General features: G+C 44.7%; 1 protein-coding gene across 8 annotated transcripts in view; it reads left to right on the top strand.

The window, feature by feature from the left end:
- PPP2R2B (protein phosphatase 2 regulatory subunit Bbeta) overlaps positions 1-16991 on the top strand; it is a 677687-nt gene that overhangs the window by 577348 nt on the left and 83348 nt on the right. For all 8 annotated transcript variants that reach the window (XM_060146455.1, XM_060146453.1, XM_060146461.1 and 5 more), the window contains one exon: positions 2106-2218. In XM_060146455.1, the coding sequence (XP_060002438.1) occupies positions 2106-2218 (113 nt within the window). The remainder of the gene's footprint in view (positions 1-2105; positions 2219-16991) is intronic.

Here is a 16991-nt window from a genome sequence, read left to right as displayed (position 1 = left end):
ACAGTTGCCCAGTTTGCTAATTCTAACAACAGCCGCTATTTGTGAACCATTATTAGAAGTGCAACACTGGGCTAAACACTACATGCATTCTTTCATTTAATCCTCAAAGAGCCCCATGAGGGCGACACTGTTTTCCCCAATTTACATATAAAGAAACTGAGGCGTAGAGAAGTTAACTATCTCTATTTGTGAGATTGGAGTATTGATGACATACTTATACTAAAAAATTACTCATATTTCTGAAATTCAAACTTAATTGGCCACTCTGTACCTTTTCTCCTGCTTTATCTGCTACTCCCCTTTGTCTGTCACCCAAAGACTAGTTAGGCACCTGCTGCACGTGAATCCCAACCCTCGGCCACGTGGTGGCTGGCGTTGGAGTCGGGATGGGACCCAAGGTTGTCTGCTTCCAAAGCCACCCTGTGTAGGCACAGAGCAAGACGCAGAGGAGCCATCCAGAAGAGAAGTTAGCACAAATAATGAACGCAGGATCTGATAAGAAAGGCCTACAAGGCATGTAACCACAGACATGATCCGTTTGGCCCAAACATGTTTCCTTAAAAAATGGATTAACATATACACACTACTATATATAAAATAACCAACAAGGACCTACTGTATAGCACAGGGAACTCTACTCAATATTTTGTAATAATCTATAAGGGAAGAGAATCTGAAAAAAGTATATATAGATATATATATCTGTGTGTGTATATATATGTGTGTGTGTGTGTGTGTGTGTATGTACATATACCTGAATCACTGTGCTGTACACATGGAACTAACACAACATTGTAAATCAACTCTACTTCAATTTTTAAAAGATGGAATCAAAAGATTGCAGGTGGGGCATGTCATCTCCAGCTCCCCCGATGCCCCGCCCCCTTTCACTCATTCCCCGGGCACTGCCTACCTCTTGTAGGCATTGGAGTCCTCACCCCTGTTGTATTGCTGTAGAGAATGACAGGGGTCACCAAGTGGTGTAGAGTCCTGGGACAGTACAGAACTGAGAAAGGTCATTTCCAGCTGGGGACTCAGAAAAGAGACTGCAAGGGGAAAGCATTTGGATGAATCTCCTTCTCATTTTACTTCCCTGAGTACCGCTAACAAGATGCACTGTGTAAATGAGATGCATTCGTTCATCCAACTCCTATTTCTTGAACATCCACTATGCCCCAGGCACTGTTGTAGGTGCTGGAGATACAGTGAGGAACAAGACAGACCGAATCCCTGCCTCCAATGATATTTAAATTACTGTGGGGGAGACGAGATAATTAAATTGCCAGAGAGTGAAACGTACTCTGAATAAAAATAAAGCAGGAAGAGGGTATACAGAACGGTGAGGAAAACATCTTTCTGTAGGTTGGTTAGGAAAGACCCCCTCTGAGGTTGGGACATAAACAGAGGAGAGCAAAGTGAAGGCACAAATCTTGTGAAAAAGAGGGTAAAGGGCTTTCCTGGCAGGAGGAGCAGCTAGTGCAAAAGCCCTGAGGCTGGAGTGGGATTAACCTATACAAGGAGCTGTAAGGAAACCGGGCGGCAGGAGCACAGGAAGTGGCAGGGAGTGGGGTAGACAGTGAGATCATAAAGTGTGAGGACGTAGGGGTGCAGGTCACGGAGGGCCTTTCAGGTCATGCTAGGGACAGTGTTTAGTGAGGTGGGATGCTGAAATGAGGATAATAATTGGACCTGCATCTCAGGGTTATTGTGAATGTTAAGTAAATTCTCCATGGAAAGCGCTAACATGGTTACATCGTTAATTCTACATGTTGCGACTACTCTTATTCAGTGTCCAGGATATATTATTGAATGATCCAATTTAAATGTAAGCTATAGATTTAACAGCCCATTGTCAGGGAAACCGTTCGTCTCAGCACAATAAATGTTTTCATTTTGAAACATGAGCTCTGCCTTCAGAGGCCTTGAGATTTATGCACTGAAGCCCTTGACATGAGCCAGTTTCCCTAGCAGTCCCTTCCATCGTGACCATCACCTCTCCCTGCAACCGCCCCCAACTGGGTCCCGCCAAAAAAAAAAAAAAAAAAAGACTCCTTTACCAGTTTCCTCTCACCGTCATTTTGATTTCCTCTGGTTGCCCTCCGCAGATAAAACTGTGAAGCTGTGGAAAGTCAGCGAGCGTGATAAGAGGCCGGAAGGCTACAACCTGAAAGATGAGGAGGGCCGGCTGCGGGATCCTGCCACCATCACCACCTTGCGGGTGAGCCCAACGGCTGGTTTTCCACCTTCTTTCAGTTTCCTTGGCAACCAAGGTCAGGGGAAGTGGAGGGCAAGTTTGGCTGCGTGCTGACTGCTGCTATAGTTTGCCCCTCTCAGGTGTGAGGGAGGGAGGTCAAGCAGAGGCCACGCCTACATGAGTCTCTGGTGGTAGGTGAAGGAACAGGACAGGCACCAACCTCTGATGACGATAAATCCACGTTTCCTTTTGCCCCTGAGGACTTACCTGCAGGGTCACTGCCATGCATTACTATGTTCTTAGCCTCTGTCTGTTTGCATCATCTAGCATGTCTTGAGCACCTTCAAGGTACAGGCATGGAACTCCCCAGATAGGAAGTTGGAGTCTTGTGATTCGGAACATGAACTTCTGAATCAAACAGGCCTGGGTTCAAATTCTGCCACTTACCAGACTATCACATAGTCACTCCCTTTTTTGAACTTCTGTCGTGCAAGTTATTTTTAGTTTCTCCATCTGCAAAACAGTGAACCTAGTACCTTACTGTGTGTGGGTTTCTGAGGCTAAAATGCAGTGAGGATGAAAAGCCCTTATTCCATGGCTGGTACTCAAGAAGTGATCTCTACTATTAGTCTTGGTAGCTTCCTTCCTGCTGTCCAGAAAAGCACAGTCTGGTAAGGAAGGAGGATGGGTAGGACTAATATGCAAATGTTTATGACAGTAACTAGAGTAAGATAAATGCAATGAGAGTCAGAGAGTTGCAGTTTGATTGAAGGAGGGAGAAATTATATTTGGTTCTGGGAGATTGGGATATGTCTGTTAGGGAAATGGTGTTAGAAATGGATTTCTAAAAGCGGACTTTTAAAGGAAGGCTCTCTAGATAGAGATTAAAATGATTTGGGACTGGGTGATGAGTTCAGTTTTGGAGTGTTCATTGTGAACGGTAAAGCCAGGCACATGTTGGGACCAGCCCTGGCCCCTAGCCGCTTCCAGAACTGGGTAAAATATGTGCTTTCAGGTGCCGGCAGCTCTACTGAAAACCAAAAACTGCGGAGAGACACTGAAGTATCAATACCTGTGGGGAAAAGAGGTTGTCGTCCTCTGTTTAGAGGCAAATGTGGGAACTGAATGATCATCGTGAGCCTGATCAGCTGGCTTGTTGGTTTGTTCATTCATTCATTCATTTGTTCATCTGTCTATTCAGCAGATGCTCTTTGAGCACAGACTCTTTGCGGCCCCTAATGCTAGGCTGTCGTGTGTGTACCCAGTAGTAGTGGGTACCTGGTCTTCTACTGAGCTTCTTCTGGGCCAACGAGCATTGGCTGCTCTGTTTCCTCTCGTCCGCCTATGCCTTCAACCTGGAGAACAACCGTACAAGTTTACCTTATCAGACTGGGTCGATGCTCTAAATGCTCAGAGGTTTTGAGACTGGAGGAGAGAACAGTGAAGAGTATGAACATTGAGTCACTCTGTCCTGGGTTAGAATTCTGGCTCCATTCCTTTCTGGATGGTGGCCTTGGACACATTACTTAAAGTCCTTGTGCCTCCCATGTCACATCTGCACCACAGGGCTGAGGGATGGTCGCTACTTCCTGGGATTGTTGTGAAGATTCAGTACAGTATTGTGTGTGATAGAGAGCTTAGCCTGTGTAGTGTCTCACTCAGAGAAAGCACTCAGTGATATTAGTTCCTGCTGATGGTTTCTAGTGTTACTCTCATCATCATCATTTTCATGACTGTTATTCCCCCCTAGTGATAGTAGGCCTATGTGTTTGAGAAAATTCCCATTTTTCTCTTCATACACTTTTTATACTCTTGTATTCACCCCTCAAGCTATTCACTGATGTCTACCAAGTGGCAAGCACAGTACTGGTGATACAGAAGGAACAAGATAGTCTCTCACCCCTCCGGACTTTGCAATCGTATGGAGAAAACAGATGGATTAGGCACCACTGGGGAGTTTATAACGTGAACTTCTGCCCATATGTTACCTTGCTCTTGTTTGCTATGTGGATGGAATTTCTCAGATGCCACCTCTAGTCCCCACTATGAATTCCAGTTGTCCATGCATCCAGTGGGATTTTGTATACTTGTATTTAGCCCCCGGGAGGATGTCATTCCCATGATGAAGAAGAGAGAAGGACTCTATGTAAGCTCCATTAGAACAGAGGTTGTCCCCAAAGTGACACAGTGACGTTATGAAGTGGACTTGTACATGTCAAACATGGAAGGAGGCCCTGAGGAGTGGCTGGGACTTAGAAAACCCCAGTTCTGGTTCTTGCGTCCTTATTAACCATCTGTGACCCTGGGCCAGTGAATCTCATTTCTTCTCTCCGTGCTTAGTTTCTAAGCAACTGAGCAGAGGACTGGACAAAGTCAGTGGTTCTGCAACCATGGGTGCCAGTTACAAATGCAGATTCCCGGGGCGCAGCCTCAGTGATTCTCTTCAGCAAGTTGCGTGGTCCAGAGGGATCTGCATTTTTATCCTGAGCCCCTGGTGGTTGAGACAAAGGGATCTGTTATCCCTGGACTCTTATCATCTCTAAGGCTCCTCCACGCTCTGGTTTTTATGAGCCTCTGTTACTTTTCAGTCATTTCAAGTTATTGTACCAGCTCATGAGACACATTTGCTATCATATTGTAAAACTCGTATCTGATTTCATCTCGTCTACCTTCCTAGGCTTTCAAGTATCCTCATTTCAGTGTAAACATCCACACTCCAGTGTTCTTTCAGTGCAAACACTGAAAAGGCCAGCCTGCTTTCTTTTTGATCCCAGTGGTAGAAGAAGAACCAGGCAGCCCTGAAAACCAGTTTCAGAACAATGACTCCAAACAGAGAATGAGCTGATGTGATATTAATCAGACCATAATTTACTAACATGCTCTGCTCTTGACATTTGCATCGCCAGCGATTGTGGCTTTTTTTTTCCTTCCCTGTACTAGGTACTTCCCTGTACTAGTACCTAGGTTTCCTTCCCTGTACTAGTACCTAGTTTCCTTCCCTGTACTAGGTACTTCCCTGTACTAGTACCTAGGTACTAGGTACAGGTACTTCCCTGTACCTCTCGTACACTTCATAGTTTCCAGTTATATGTGGATCTTGGAAGTGAGAATGTTTAATAATACCCAACAGCTAATTAATCCTCACTGAGTAATGAACCTGTTCTGTTTCAGTGCTGGGAGGTTCAGCTTCTCAAAGTACGAATGTGGTTGTTTTTTTTTCCTTTTTTCATGCAAGATAGCCTTTCAAAGCCAATCACTCATTACCCAGAGAGACTTTGAGAAGCACTTCTATGGACACTACATCTCCTGCTTGATATTATAACATTCAAAGCAATAATCGTGATGATAGTTTAATAATAACACCTTATAAACTGTAAAATACCTTTGTGTGTGTGTGTGTGGTACACGGGCCTCTCACTGTTGTGGCCTCTCCCGTTGCGGAGCGCAGGCTCCGGACGCGCAGGTTCAGCAGCTATGGCTCACGGGCCCAGCCGCTCCGCGGCATGTGGGATCTTCCCAGACGGGGACACGAACCCACATCCCCTGCATCGGCAGGCAGGCTCTCAACCACTGCACCACCAGGGAAGCCCTGTAAAATACCATTTTTATCAGAAAGTGTTTACTTACTTAATTCCCTGATTCATCTTCAGACCAGCCAAGTAGGAAGGCAGGTGAAGATGCTGGGATCTAGTATTTACTGTGCATTTACTATCTGCCATGCACCATGCTGCACACTGTATCTGCATTGGCCACTTCATGAGGTACAGTTCACTGTTAAATACCCATTGAACAGATGCGCTTCACAGAGTTTCAGTGAGACGCCCAAGATCATGCTAAGCATCAAACCTTGATCTATGGGACCCTGAGCCCTTCAACCTGATGCTGCCTCAGAGAGGGAAAATGACTTGCCCAGTGTTTGTCAACTGCTTGTTCCAGAGCTGGGACTGAAAATCAAGAGCTGTGGCTCTTCGACTTGGACACATACATTGGGCATTTTAAATGCTTTTCTTAATAATTAGTGCCATTATTATTCTAGGTCAGGGTGTATGCATGTGTCTCTCTCTCCCTCCCTCCCCCTCCCTCCCTTTTTCTCTCTCACCCACACATTCACACACGGAGTTTCCATACCTCTGACCTCTGACCTCACCTTGAGGTCTTATGTACTTCCACTTAGCAAGATTCTCCATGCCCTTCTTTCCAACCTCCCAATACCCACAGCTAAGAAGACCTCAGAGCCCTTTCTTGGCAACGGAAACTCACGGTTCGTGTAACTTAATCAGCCCGGGAGGGGAGATGGGTGGTGAGAAGTCATACCTAGCGTACTTATCTGTGCAGAATGAGCCTGGAGTTACTATTTCCCTCGTTAGGATTGGCTGCCAGCGCCCTGGGAACCTAGGCCAGGTGGAAATGTGCTTTTGAACCAGTTACAAAAGAGTTACACAGAGTCTGTCTGGAAGGTGTGAGCTCCCAACCTGTGACACCATAACTCCCCAAAATGAAGGGGATGTAATGAACTCAGGTTTTCTAATGCATATTCCTTACAGCTAATATTAATATTAATAATAATAATACCCACATTTTTGAGTGCTTCCTATATGCCAGGTGCTGGATTGTATACCCTTATATCATTCTGTCCTAACAGTAACTCTCTCGGGTTCTGTTATCCTCTCTGGATCATGCAAAGCCTCCCTCCCTCCTTTCATTTAAGTCTCTGCTTACATGCCACCTTCTCAGAGAAGCTCTCCTAGAATTCTGTAGGGGAAGTAGCACACTCACATCTTCCCGTTCACTCTCGGTGTCCTTACCCTGCCCCTTTATTCTTAACTTTCCTCCTGGCCAGATGTATCATTAGTCCGCTGTCGGCCTCCCCTCCCCCTCCCCTGAAATGTAAGCTCCGTGAAAGCAGGAACCACGCGTCTCCTCTCCTGTAGCTCCGGCACATGGTAGGTATTCAGGGTATGTTTGTCAAATGAATAGATTACATAGAAGTGGAAACTGAGTTTCAGAGTAGACAAGTGGTTGTTTGCTCCAAGATCTCATGGCTAGAAAGTGGTGGGGCCGGGATTCAAACCTAATCCATCTGACCCCAAATCTGACGCTTTTCTTTATGGTTCCCTACAGCTACATCCTAAGAAAATACTCATTCATGATTGCAGAGCAGGGGAATTTCATTATCAGTGTCTCTTGGAATTCTTCCGCAAAGCTTTCTTAGTGTAGGAGCTAGATTTTGGGCCGAGTGGAGGGCGAGGGTGAGGGCTGCAAAGGCTTTTCTGCCACAGGTTGAGCACACAATGGATGCACTGTATTTTAGAGGAAAGATTCAATTATATCATGTTTTTACACACATGCCTTCTGCCGGTGACTGCTTCTGTCTTTCTCTCAGCTCAGGACACACACATTCTTGTGACTTTCCTGTGATTTTTCCACCTAGAATGACCCTGATGTTTACACATCCCACTGATGGCAGTTTAGACACCCTCCTAGCCACAGTCTGAGACACCATGGCAAATCGACATGAGCGTTCACCAGCTCCAAATTCTGAAGGGAACTTCTTGAGGATTATTGCCAGCAGGTCATGGGATTAGACAGCTTGGCTAAACACACTTTTTTCCCCAAAATGATCGTTTTTGTGAAACAACTAGTTTAACTGCCTGATCTGTTTTCTAGAGAACTGATTAAACAGACCACTGGTTTAAGTTTACCAATAAAAGCAACTACATTGATTCAGCCCTTCCTAGGGACAGACTCCACACTGAGCAGTTTTCTGTATATTTTATAGTTGGTTCTTCATCACAATCCTGTGGCTTATGCATCATGCCCATTTTATAGGTGTGTAAACAGAGGATCGGGGAGGTAAGCACTGGCTTAAGACCTCACAGATAATAAGTGGCAAAGCCAAGAACGGAACCCAGGTCTATCTGACCCCACAGCTCCTGCCCTTCACCATCATCCAGGACTATTTATTGCATGGTCCTTGATCTAGACAACAATGAGGATAATAGCATCTGACACGTAGAACTTTTCAATGTATTTTTTATCCTACTTATTGAGTGCCTTCTATGCACCAGGCAACGTGCGAAGTACATACTACAGAGCGGGTCTTACAAAGATGAGTGAAACATGCTCTGTGTCCTCCAGGGGCCAGGAGGGGAATGTTGCAAGTCGCTGCAACATGAAATTAATTCAAGCAATGGTTCTCAAACCACAGTGCCCTCACAGTCTCCTGGGATGCATTTTAGAACACAGGCACTGGCCTCATCACTAGGGATTCTGCTTTAGAGGGTCTGAGTTGTACCCAATAACATCACTGACCAGATCCCCCTTAGAAAATCCCCGGGTGCTTCTGACACAGGTGATCCCTGGGCCACACTTTGAGAAACACCGGATCGGGTAAGTGTCCTGAGAAAAGCACAGAAGATTGCCATAGCGCTTCAGAGGGAGAACAGAAGGAGAGAGCTATAGGACCAGGAAGGAATTTTCAACATGCATCTTGAGGGATAGGTGGACTTTCATGCCGGGGGTGGGGGGGGGGGGCGGGGGTCTTATTTAATGCTCCCAAGGATCTTGGGGGGCAAGTAGGACATGAATTGCTTTTCCCTATTTCTGGTGATCTGGATGTGATTATCCCCATTAAGAAAAGAGGAAACTGAGGCTCTGAGAGGCAGAACCGAGAATGAAATGTGTTCGGTCTAGACACAGCCTTTGTGCTTTTTTGCTGCCTCCGTGGCGACCGTGTGATAAGGCTCACTCCAGGAGGATGGGTAATCCCAGGCCAGTAACAGGGCAAATTACTGGTCGAGTCAGGGTCGGCCATCCCTGCCTTAGGTTTTCATTTTGGGCTTCTGCTCGACAACGGAGGCCTCTTAGGACACAGATACAGTCTTCCCGTACCCATTTTTAATTTTTCTAGACTTCATTTTATGATGTATTGATGCTCTAGGGGCTTCATAGCCAATGCTTTTACAGCTTCAGCTTTCCTTTCCTTATATTTGTTGCAAATAAAAATGAAGTGTTTAGCTACTGCAGTGCAAAATCAATCAAGGCTGCTCCATATTCACACGCTCGCAGTGGCACCCGGACGGCCCCTGGATTAGATTAACTTTGTGAATGTGTCACTCTGGTGTGGGTAATTTCTCCACCTCCACTCCATCCCTTCCCCCTCCTGTCTCAGCGAGGGGATATTGCAATCCCCCATTGATTGACTACCGCACAAGTGAATGCTGGCATGTGATGTGTGTAACTCAGCAGGACGCACGGACTCTGTGTTTATGAAAATAAATAATAATTTCTGTTATCGTTATTGATGGCCATCATTATCTGATTCTATCAGTCTGTGTCATGGGGTTTCATGTATGGGATCAGAAAGCACTCCACAGGAACCCCGGGCACAACCCTCACCACCAAGCCTCAGTGTGTTGACGTGTTTTGCCTTTTAGGGGTGACACTTGCGGATGTCCCTGTTCTTAGGCTAATATTCAGTGAGACAACATTAGTTGGGTTCAATGTGAGGCAAAGGAACTACCTGAAATAATAATAAGAGCAGCGGACATGGATTAGCATTTGCTCTGTTCCAGGGATGCTCCGTATGTTGGCTCATTTATTCTTCAAGATAAACCTATAATGAAGGTAATAAAATAAACCTCATTTCAGAGATGCGAGAACCAAAGCCAGAGAGGTTAAACAGCCTGCCTGAGGTCAGACGCTAGTAAGTGGTAGTACTTGGACTTGAATCCATGGCTTTATTATTTTTTTTTCTTCTATTTTTTGGCCATGCCGCACGGCATGTGAGATCTTAGTTGCCTGATCAGGGATCGAACCCGTGCCCACTGCAGTGGAAGCATGGCGACTTAACCACTGGACCACCAAGGAAGTCCCTGAATTCATGTCTTTATGATTCTAAAATCCATACTACTATCCTACCTCTTGGACTAAATAGAATGCCTGATATATTCATCTGAATATTTGGTATAAACTAAAATATGAGTAAGCAGGGACTAGAGAAGAAACCAGGAAGGAGATGGTAGATGCTGCGGGAACCTTGGGCCCAGGTGGGGTTTCCGTTTTGTTTGCGGGGGCGGGGGGGGAAGTGGAGCAGAAAGGATGCGTGGAATTAGATCATGGTTTACCAAATCTGGATGATCCTCAGAGTCTAGAAATGTCTTAAATCATCCCCAGCTGACTGATTCAGAATGTCCAGGCACAGGGCCAAGGGATCTACCCATAGTTCTCAGCCGTATCCCAGGTAGTTCTGAAGATCAGCTGGGTTTGAGACATTCGACAGATGTGGACATTTGATTCAGAAAGCTGAAGTTACTTACCCAAGGGCTGCAGCTACTAAGGGGCTGAGTCACATTTTTAAAGGGCTAGGGCTCTGACCACATCTCAGCCATCATCTGAAAAATGGAACTCATCCTGCATTCTTCCCACAGAGGTCATGCTAATAAAATAGAGTAACGTGTTGACAGTACTGGTGTGATGCCTTACGATTGCCAGATGCTCGCTATATGTTATTACCTTTCTCCTCTTCCTTCCCATCTTGTCTTTCACCTGGACAACCAGGAGTTTCAGGAAAGTCTGATGAATATATTGAAAAAGTTCAAAGCAGCATTATGTTTTGATGATAGTGAATCCAGCAATCCATTCTGCTTTATTTTGAATGTGTGTTTGCCCTGGCCCTCCAAAGCTGCCTTGGATTCAGAATATTTTCACTGACAAGAAGATATTTTCTTTCCTCTCAAAGCTACCTTCGTTGTGCTGCATTTACCATGTAGTAATTAGATCCAAGATAAAGGTAAATATAAGCAGAATCCTATACCTGGCTTAAGATCAAATTCTCTTTGTCTCTTGCTCCCAACCCCTTTGGAAGGCAGCCATGGCTTCTCGAATGTGATAGGAACTAGTAAATGACACTCCCCACAGGTACACTCAATGACAGTGGGAAGCTGAGAAGTCCACTAGTACCAGAAGAAGAAAAGGATCATGTTAGAGAAGAAAATCTCGATGTTTCCATGGTCTCTGGTGCAGTTTATCTTGAGAATCCCTGGTCAGGAGGCACAGTATTCTAGACTATGACCCATTCTCTCTTCCTAACTTTGGTCATTAAATGGTCTGAATTTTGGAGATGTGGGTCGGTTGGTCAGGCCGGGGCAGGTTGCCAACCTTTTCCAGGCTTTGCAAGCAAGGATCTTGTCATTGGGTCAAACCTAATTCACACTGACCCAGATGGATTTTTCTCAAAAGAGAAGTTATTAGAATGATTTTCTCCATCTTTTCCTTTAAAGGGCTCTCTGTATACTTTTAAAGTAAATGGAAAATCCAGGGCATAATTGGATGATTCGAGGAAGAAACGTATCTCCATTTTCTGAATCTTTCAGATGGAATTATCTGAATTATGAGTGTCATGGGAAAGACAGTGTCCCCAGACCAGGTCCTGGCTCTCCAATGTGAGCTCACTTTTGCTTGAGTAAGAGGTGTGAGGTCCAGCCCCTGAAACTACACATGCATGTGTATGCGTGTGCAGGCGTGCACACGGCACAAAGTACCAAGAAGCCCATTGTTCAGGAAACCTTAGAATGTTAACATAGCCTAGAGCTGATTTATAGTATTTGGTTTTCAATTGGACTTATTTAAATAGAGATCAAAAATATGAGCCTAGGTCCCTTTTGCTACCAAGTTATGCAAAGAACTCATTTGAAATCACAAGAGGAATTCTAAGGCCTCTGCTCATTATACATAAGAGTTTTCTAGAAAATCATTAACACAAAATGGATTTGGAGTCAAGTTCAATAGAAAACAAGATCACTTTGATCTTAGTACATTGCTAACCAAACTTCCGCTGATGCACTGATTTTAAATACCCGTCCTTACCAGAGAAAAAGTTTTAAGTATTTCCCTAGAGGTTAGTGTATATAGGAAGATACTTTCTTTTCTTTGGTGCATAAGTATAAGAAACTGGTTGGACGAAAATATTTTATAAGGGTAGTTTTATGTTAAAGGAGATTGTTATCAACTGGAAAAAGATTTAATTCTCTGGTTTCCTTAGAATGATTGAGCCAGTAGGGAATGAATTTCTACAGGAAGGTCCTAGATTTGTATGTAGTTGAATGGAGGAGAGTGGATCGCACTCTTGGAATTTGTTGTTTTCATCAGATGATCAGTTGAGCTCGTGTCCTTTACCAGAAAAATTGTTAAAAGCGGTTGTAAAAACACACACACATGTTTCTTGCTCAAGAAAATATGGTAAATCCTAGCTTAAATACATTTAAACAAATTTATTTACTTTGGGGTTTCTCAAGACCTGTAATATACTAATATACAATATCAAAGTCTAAGAAAAATATAGTGCATGCATTATTTTCCACCAAGCCTAACTGACCATGAAAAACACTTTTCCCAATTTATGGGATTACTGTTCTTTTTAACATTTTACTCAAAACGTGGTCCTTGGCCCAGTGTCGGTCCACAACAAGATAAAGAGCTTGTACCAGAATATGAATCGTTCACATCACTAATCCACTGTAGAGTTCAGCTGACATTTTTTTTTTTTTTTTTTTTTTTTTGCGGTACGCGGGCCTGTCACTGTTGCGGACTCTCCTGTTGCGGAGCACAGGCTCCGGACGCGCAGGCTCAGCGACCATGGCTCACGGGCCCAACCACTCCGCAGCGTGTGGGATCTTCCCGGACCGGGGCGCGAACCCGTGTCCCCTGCATCGGCAGGCGGACTCTCAACCACTGCGCCACTAGGGAAGCCCTCAGCTGACACTTTTATTTTCCATAGCAAGACTTTCTCGATGGATGGAGCAGTGCATTGATTCTGGCTTGAGCTCCTTATCTTGTCACGGACCATTAGCAAACAGTTCAGGGATCCGTTATTTTGAGTAGTACAGCGATAGACCTCACTTTGGGAGATGCTGACTGAAGGAATTGGGTCAGGGAACAGGGGTTAGCCTGGCAGCGTTTCCACCCCCATTTTCCTGCCGTCCAGTCTCAGAATCCCATGATGGAGAAAGAGCCTTAACAGAGCCTCCCTCTTGACATACAAGTTCATTAACATTAACCGAGAACTTTCTGGTGCCTGACACTATTCCAGGCACTTTGCATGCTTCCTCATTTAGTCTTCACCTTAACCCTATCAGCTGAAAACTATTATCATCATTTCCCAGATAAGGAAACTGAGCTCCATATGGAGGAAGCAACTAGTGCAAGGTTGTTCGCTAGCAAGTAGCAGAACCAGAGTTCACCCCTGACTGTCTGACTGAAGACCCCCACTCTTAACCACCATGTTATCTGGACTCCCAATAGCAATGGTTCTCACCCATGTGGGCCAATGTGGGCTTTATCCTATTGTCAGAGACTTCTTGAAACAGAAATGACCCTTTAGCCAATCTAAAAACCATCACTGTTCATAAATGTTTCCTTCTGTGTAAGCTATCATCTATCTAATATGCATCTATTAAAAAAAGTTTCCACATATAGAGTCATGTGTGGTCCCTGTCCTCACATGGGGCTTATAATTCAGTGAGGAATTAGCTGGCTACAAGCTTTTATTTGAAAATAGTAACAGCACCAACCTCGTGTCCCCATGCCTGACATCACGGTCAGTCCTGTTATGTATTTAAACACTGCCTCAACCCCTTCTCAACATTTTCTATTCTGCCCTGAGATCCCACTTCCTCTAATTATTTTCAGGAGTTGAGAATTCTGCAACTTTGAGTTAAATGAGGACATTGTCTGTTTAATGCCAGAACATCCAGCCACAAGGTGAAAACTTCATCCAGTTATCCTGCCCTTTCAATTCCAAACACGCAGATGTTTAGAAACTTCTGAAAGCTTGCTTTAAAAAAAATAATAATTTGCTTTCCAAATTCAAAGAGCAACTGGGAAAAGCATCCTAAGGAGGGGATATATGAGACTATCAATGCAGACAAGAAAGCAGGCGTTCAGGAGTTGTCAGGTTAGATCCTGAGACAGAAGTGACAAAACAAAGTCACACTTGGTCACCATCATTCCTTCCCATAATAAAGTCATCTCTGCACATGAACTCTCAGATGGCTGTCACACCAGTCCTGATTAAATGTGCCTTTCCCTACTTGATGGTCAAATCCGTGAAGAACATAGGTGCCGCCTAGGTCTCTTGCTTTTTCATTTTTTCACTAATTCCATAGGTATTTATTGAGTATCTACTGTAAGCCAGGCATGGTGATAGGCCCTAGAATTACAGCAGTGAACATGAATGGCACGGTCCCTGCCCATGACCTCATGCCCTCAGTCTCTTTTGGTGGGAAGGGCATGAATCAAATGCCCCTGATGTAAAACTGACCCTGGGACGGGGGCTTCAGAGGTGCATAGGAGAGCAGATGATGGAGGAATTGCTCCATTCAGGAAGCACAGAGAATAATTTCTTGAGCAGTTAACAATAGAGCTGAAGCAGGAGGTAGGTAAGGAGAGGAGAGGGAGGCACCTTCCAGGCAGAGGCAATGCCGTGGACAAAGACCCTGAGGTTGGGAAGTTGCACCAGAGAACAGGCGATGGAACGAAGGCCAAAGTGGCTGGAATGCTGATCCCAGGGGATGTGTAGTACCAGCAAGATGCAGGTGACAAGGCAGCCAGGTTACGGCCATCACAGACCTTGCTAGGGAATTTGTTCTTTCTCCCAAGAGCAATGCAAACCCTTTCTTCTCTGCTCTGGTCATTTTTTGAAACAGCTCTTCTTTGCTCAATAGCTCAATGTTCTGCACCCAAGACAGGATATACACCAAGGCAGAAAAGCTGCCAGCACAACATAGAAAACTCCTGGTGGATATGACAAGTTTACATTCCAGAAGCCAGTGGCATTTGGTCAGTGTGGCCATGTTGCCCTCTAGCCCTTGACTGCCACTGTTTTGATACATGTCAGGGCATGGCCTCCATGGAGCTCCTCCAGTATCAAGGTGTCCTCCCTCCAAGGTGAACCCTCCCATGAGTGATTGAATTGTTTGGAGGGTCATAGAACCTGACAGCTCCCTGTTACACAAAGGAAAAGATAAGCTTCCGATTAGTCCTGGGGCTGGAGGAAGCCAAGATCGAGTGTACCTGTCAGAACTACTAACGGCATATAAATCATTACCTCAATTTTCCATGCAAGAATTGGGCCAGAGAGAGAGAAAGCAAGGACTGAGGTTGTGTAGCAGTGCAGAACCATATCAAAGAGCTCTCGCTTGGCACCTAAACAGGATTTGCTCTGCTATCCATGCAGAGAGAACAGGGTCCCATGCCCAGAGGAACGACAGAGACAAATGCCCACTGGCTCTAGGAAGGGGCGAGTTGTTTCCCTGGCATTTCCTAAGGCTTCTATTGCTAATCTAGCAATAGCAGCCACCAAAGGTTTCCCAGACTCTAAAGGGGAGCGAGTTTGGTACTGTGCTTGTTCTCCGTGTGTTCCTAGATTTCCCGATTGTGTAATCACCATAATCATCATTGCTATTGTTGCCATTTTCCTTTCTCGCATTCACTGGGCAGAAATCTCTGAGAGTTAGGGGCCAACAGTGGCTAACCTGCTCTCTTATCATCCAGGATATCAGTGTATTTCTTGGGGGAAAAAAAAGAGCATAAAACTGAAAAATGAATGAAGGACAGGAAGTCAGAAGATGTTCAATACAGATTTAAAAGTTGAAATCGATTGGGCAGTGCCCACATCCTCACTGCATTTCATGTCCATAAAATACCAAGTAGCTCGCAAAACATGAGAGCCTGGAAGATTCCAGGTGGAGAAGCCCCAGCACAGAGTAAACTCAGACTACTAACTTCTACCACAGACCTCAAGAAACACTCTTTTGTGTTTCATCTGGGCTACTCTAGACAGAGTGAGCAAAACTGTGGGGGAGCTGCTTCATTCTCCAGGATAGACAGAGTTAAATCCGGTTCCCAGAGCTTTTGAAAGGGACTTTGGTCAGTGGCAGTTGTGTGAAAAGGGGGCCAGGTATTTGTCCAGCCCAGATATTCCTGCTGCCAATAATGGAGGAGCCTTTCTTCTTTTCCACCCTTTGCGTATTTTAAAGAGAAGCGTATCTTCAAAATTACGACATAACCTGAAATGTGTTGGCTGACAGTTAAAATTCCCTGGGACCTAGAAGAGAAATGCAGTATATTTTATGTGAACAAACCCAAAATGAGTCAGGACAGTACACAAAGAGATATGGGAGCTGAAGGAACAAGTCATATGGATACAGTAAAACAAAATAATTGCCTGTTTGTTCTGAAGGTGTGAGCAAAATATCCTCATTGCCAGGAGAAACGTGAGGCCAACTTCTTTCCACTTAACCTCTGGTAGGGGAGGAAAGCCCACAGTGGGAACCATTCTGGGAAAGAGTCTAGTGTAGCGGTTAACAGACTTTAAAGGAACAGCTCTGGATTCAAATCCCAGCTCTGTCTTTGTATGGCTTTGGGGTTTTTACTTAAGCTCTCCAAGTATCAGTTTTATCATCAATCAAGTACCTACATCACAGGACTTGTTATCAGAAAAACAATACTAACACAGTGTCCAGCTTTTAGTAGTGACCATTCCATAATAGGTAACTAGCTCCAGTTTGGAAATCAAGAAGTCTCAGAACAGAGAGACAACTGGTAGACCCCAGCTGCTGCTTTTGGATAGAAGCATACAGTTCTGTGAGGATAGGTAAGAGGGAAGAGACTTCTAACTTGATCCTATGGTTAGAGTTTATTTGCCTAAGACATATCAACCCTAATGTTTAAGACTCTTCAGTGAATGACGCATCTCTGGCCTAAAAGAAATTCCCATTAAAGATTCTTTTTTTCTTTT

This window comes from Lagenorhynchus albirostris, chromosome 3 (assembly GCF_949774975.1).
Source record: "Lagenorhynchus albirostris chromosome 3, mLagAlb1.1, whole genome shotgun sequence".
In the NCBI taxonomy this organism is placed as follows: Eukaryota; Metazoa; Chordata; class Mammalia; order Artiodactyla; family Delphinidae; genus Lagenorhynchus; species Lagenorhynchus albirostris.
Note: the sequence above shows the minus strand (reverse complement) of the source record. Positions and strands in the feature narration are given on the sequence as shown.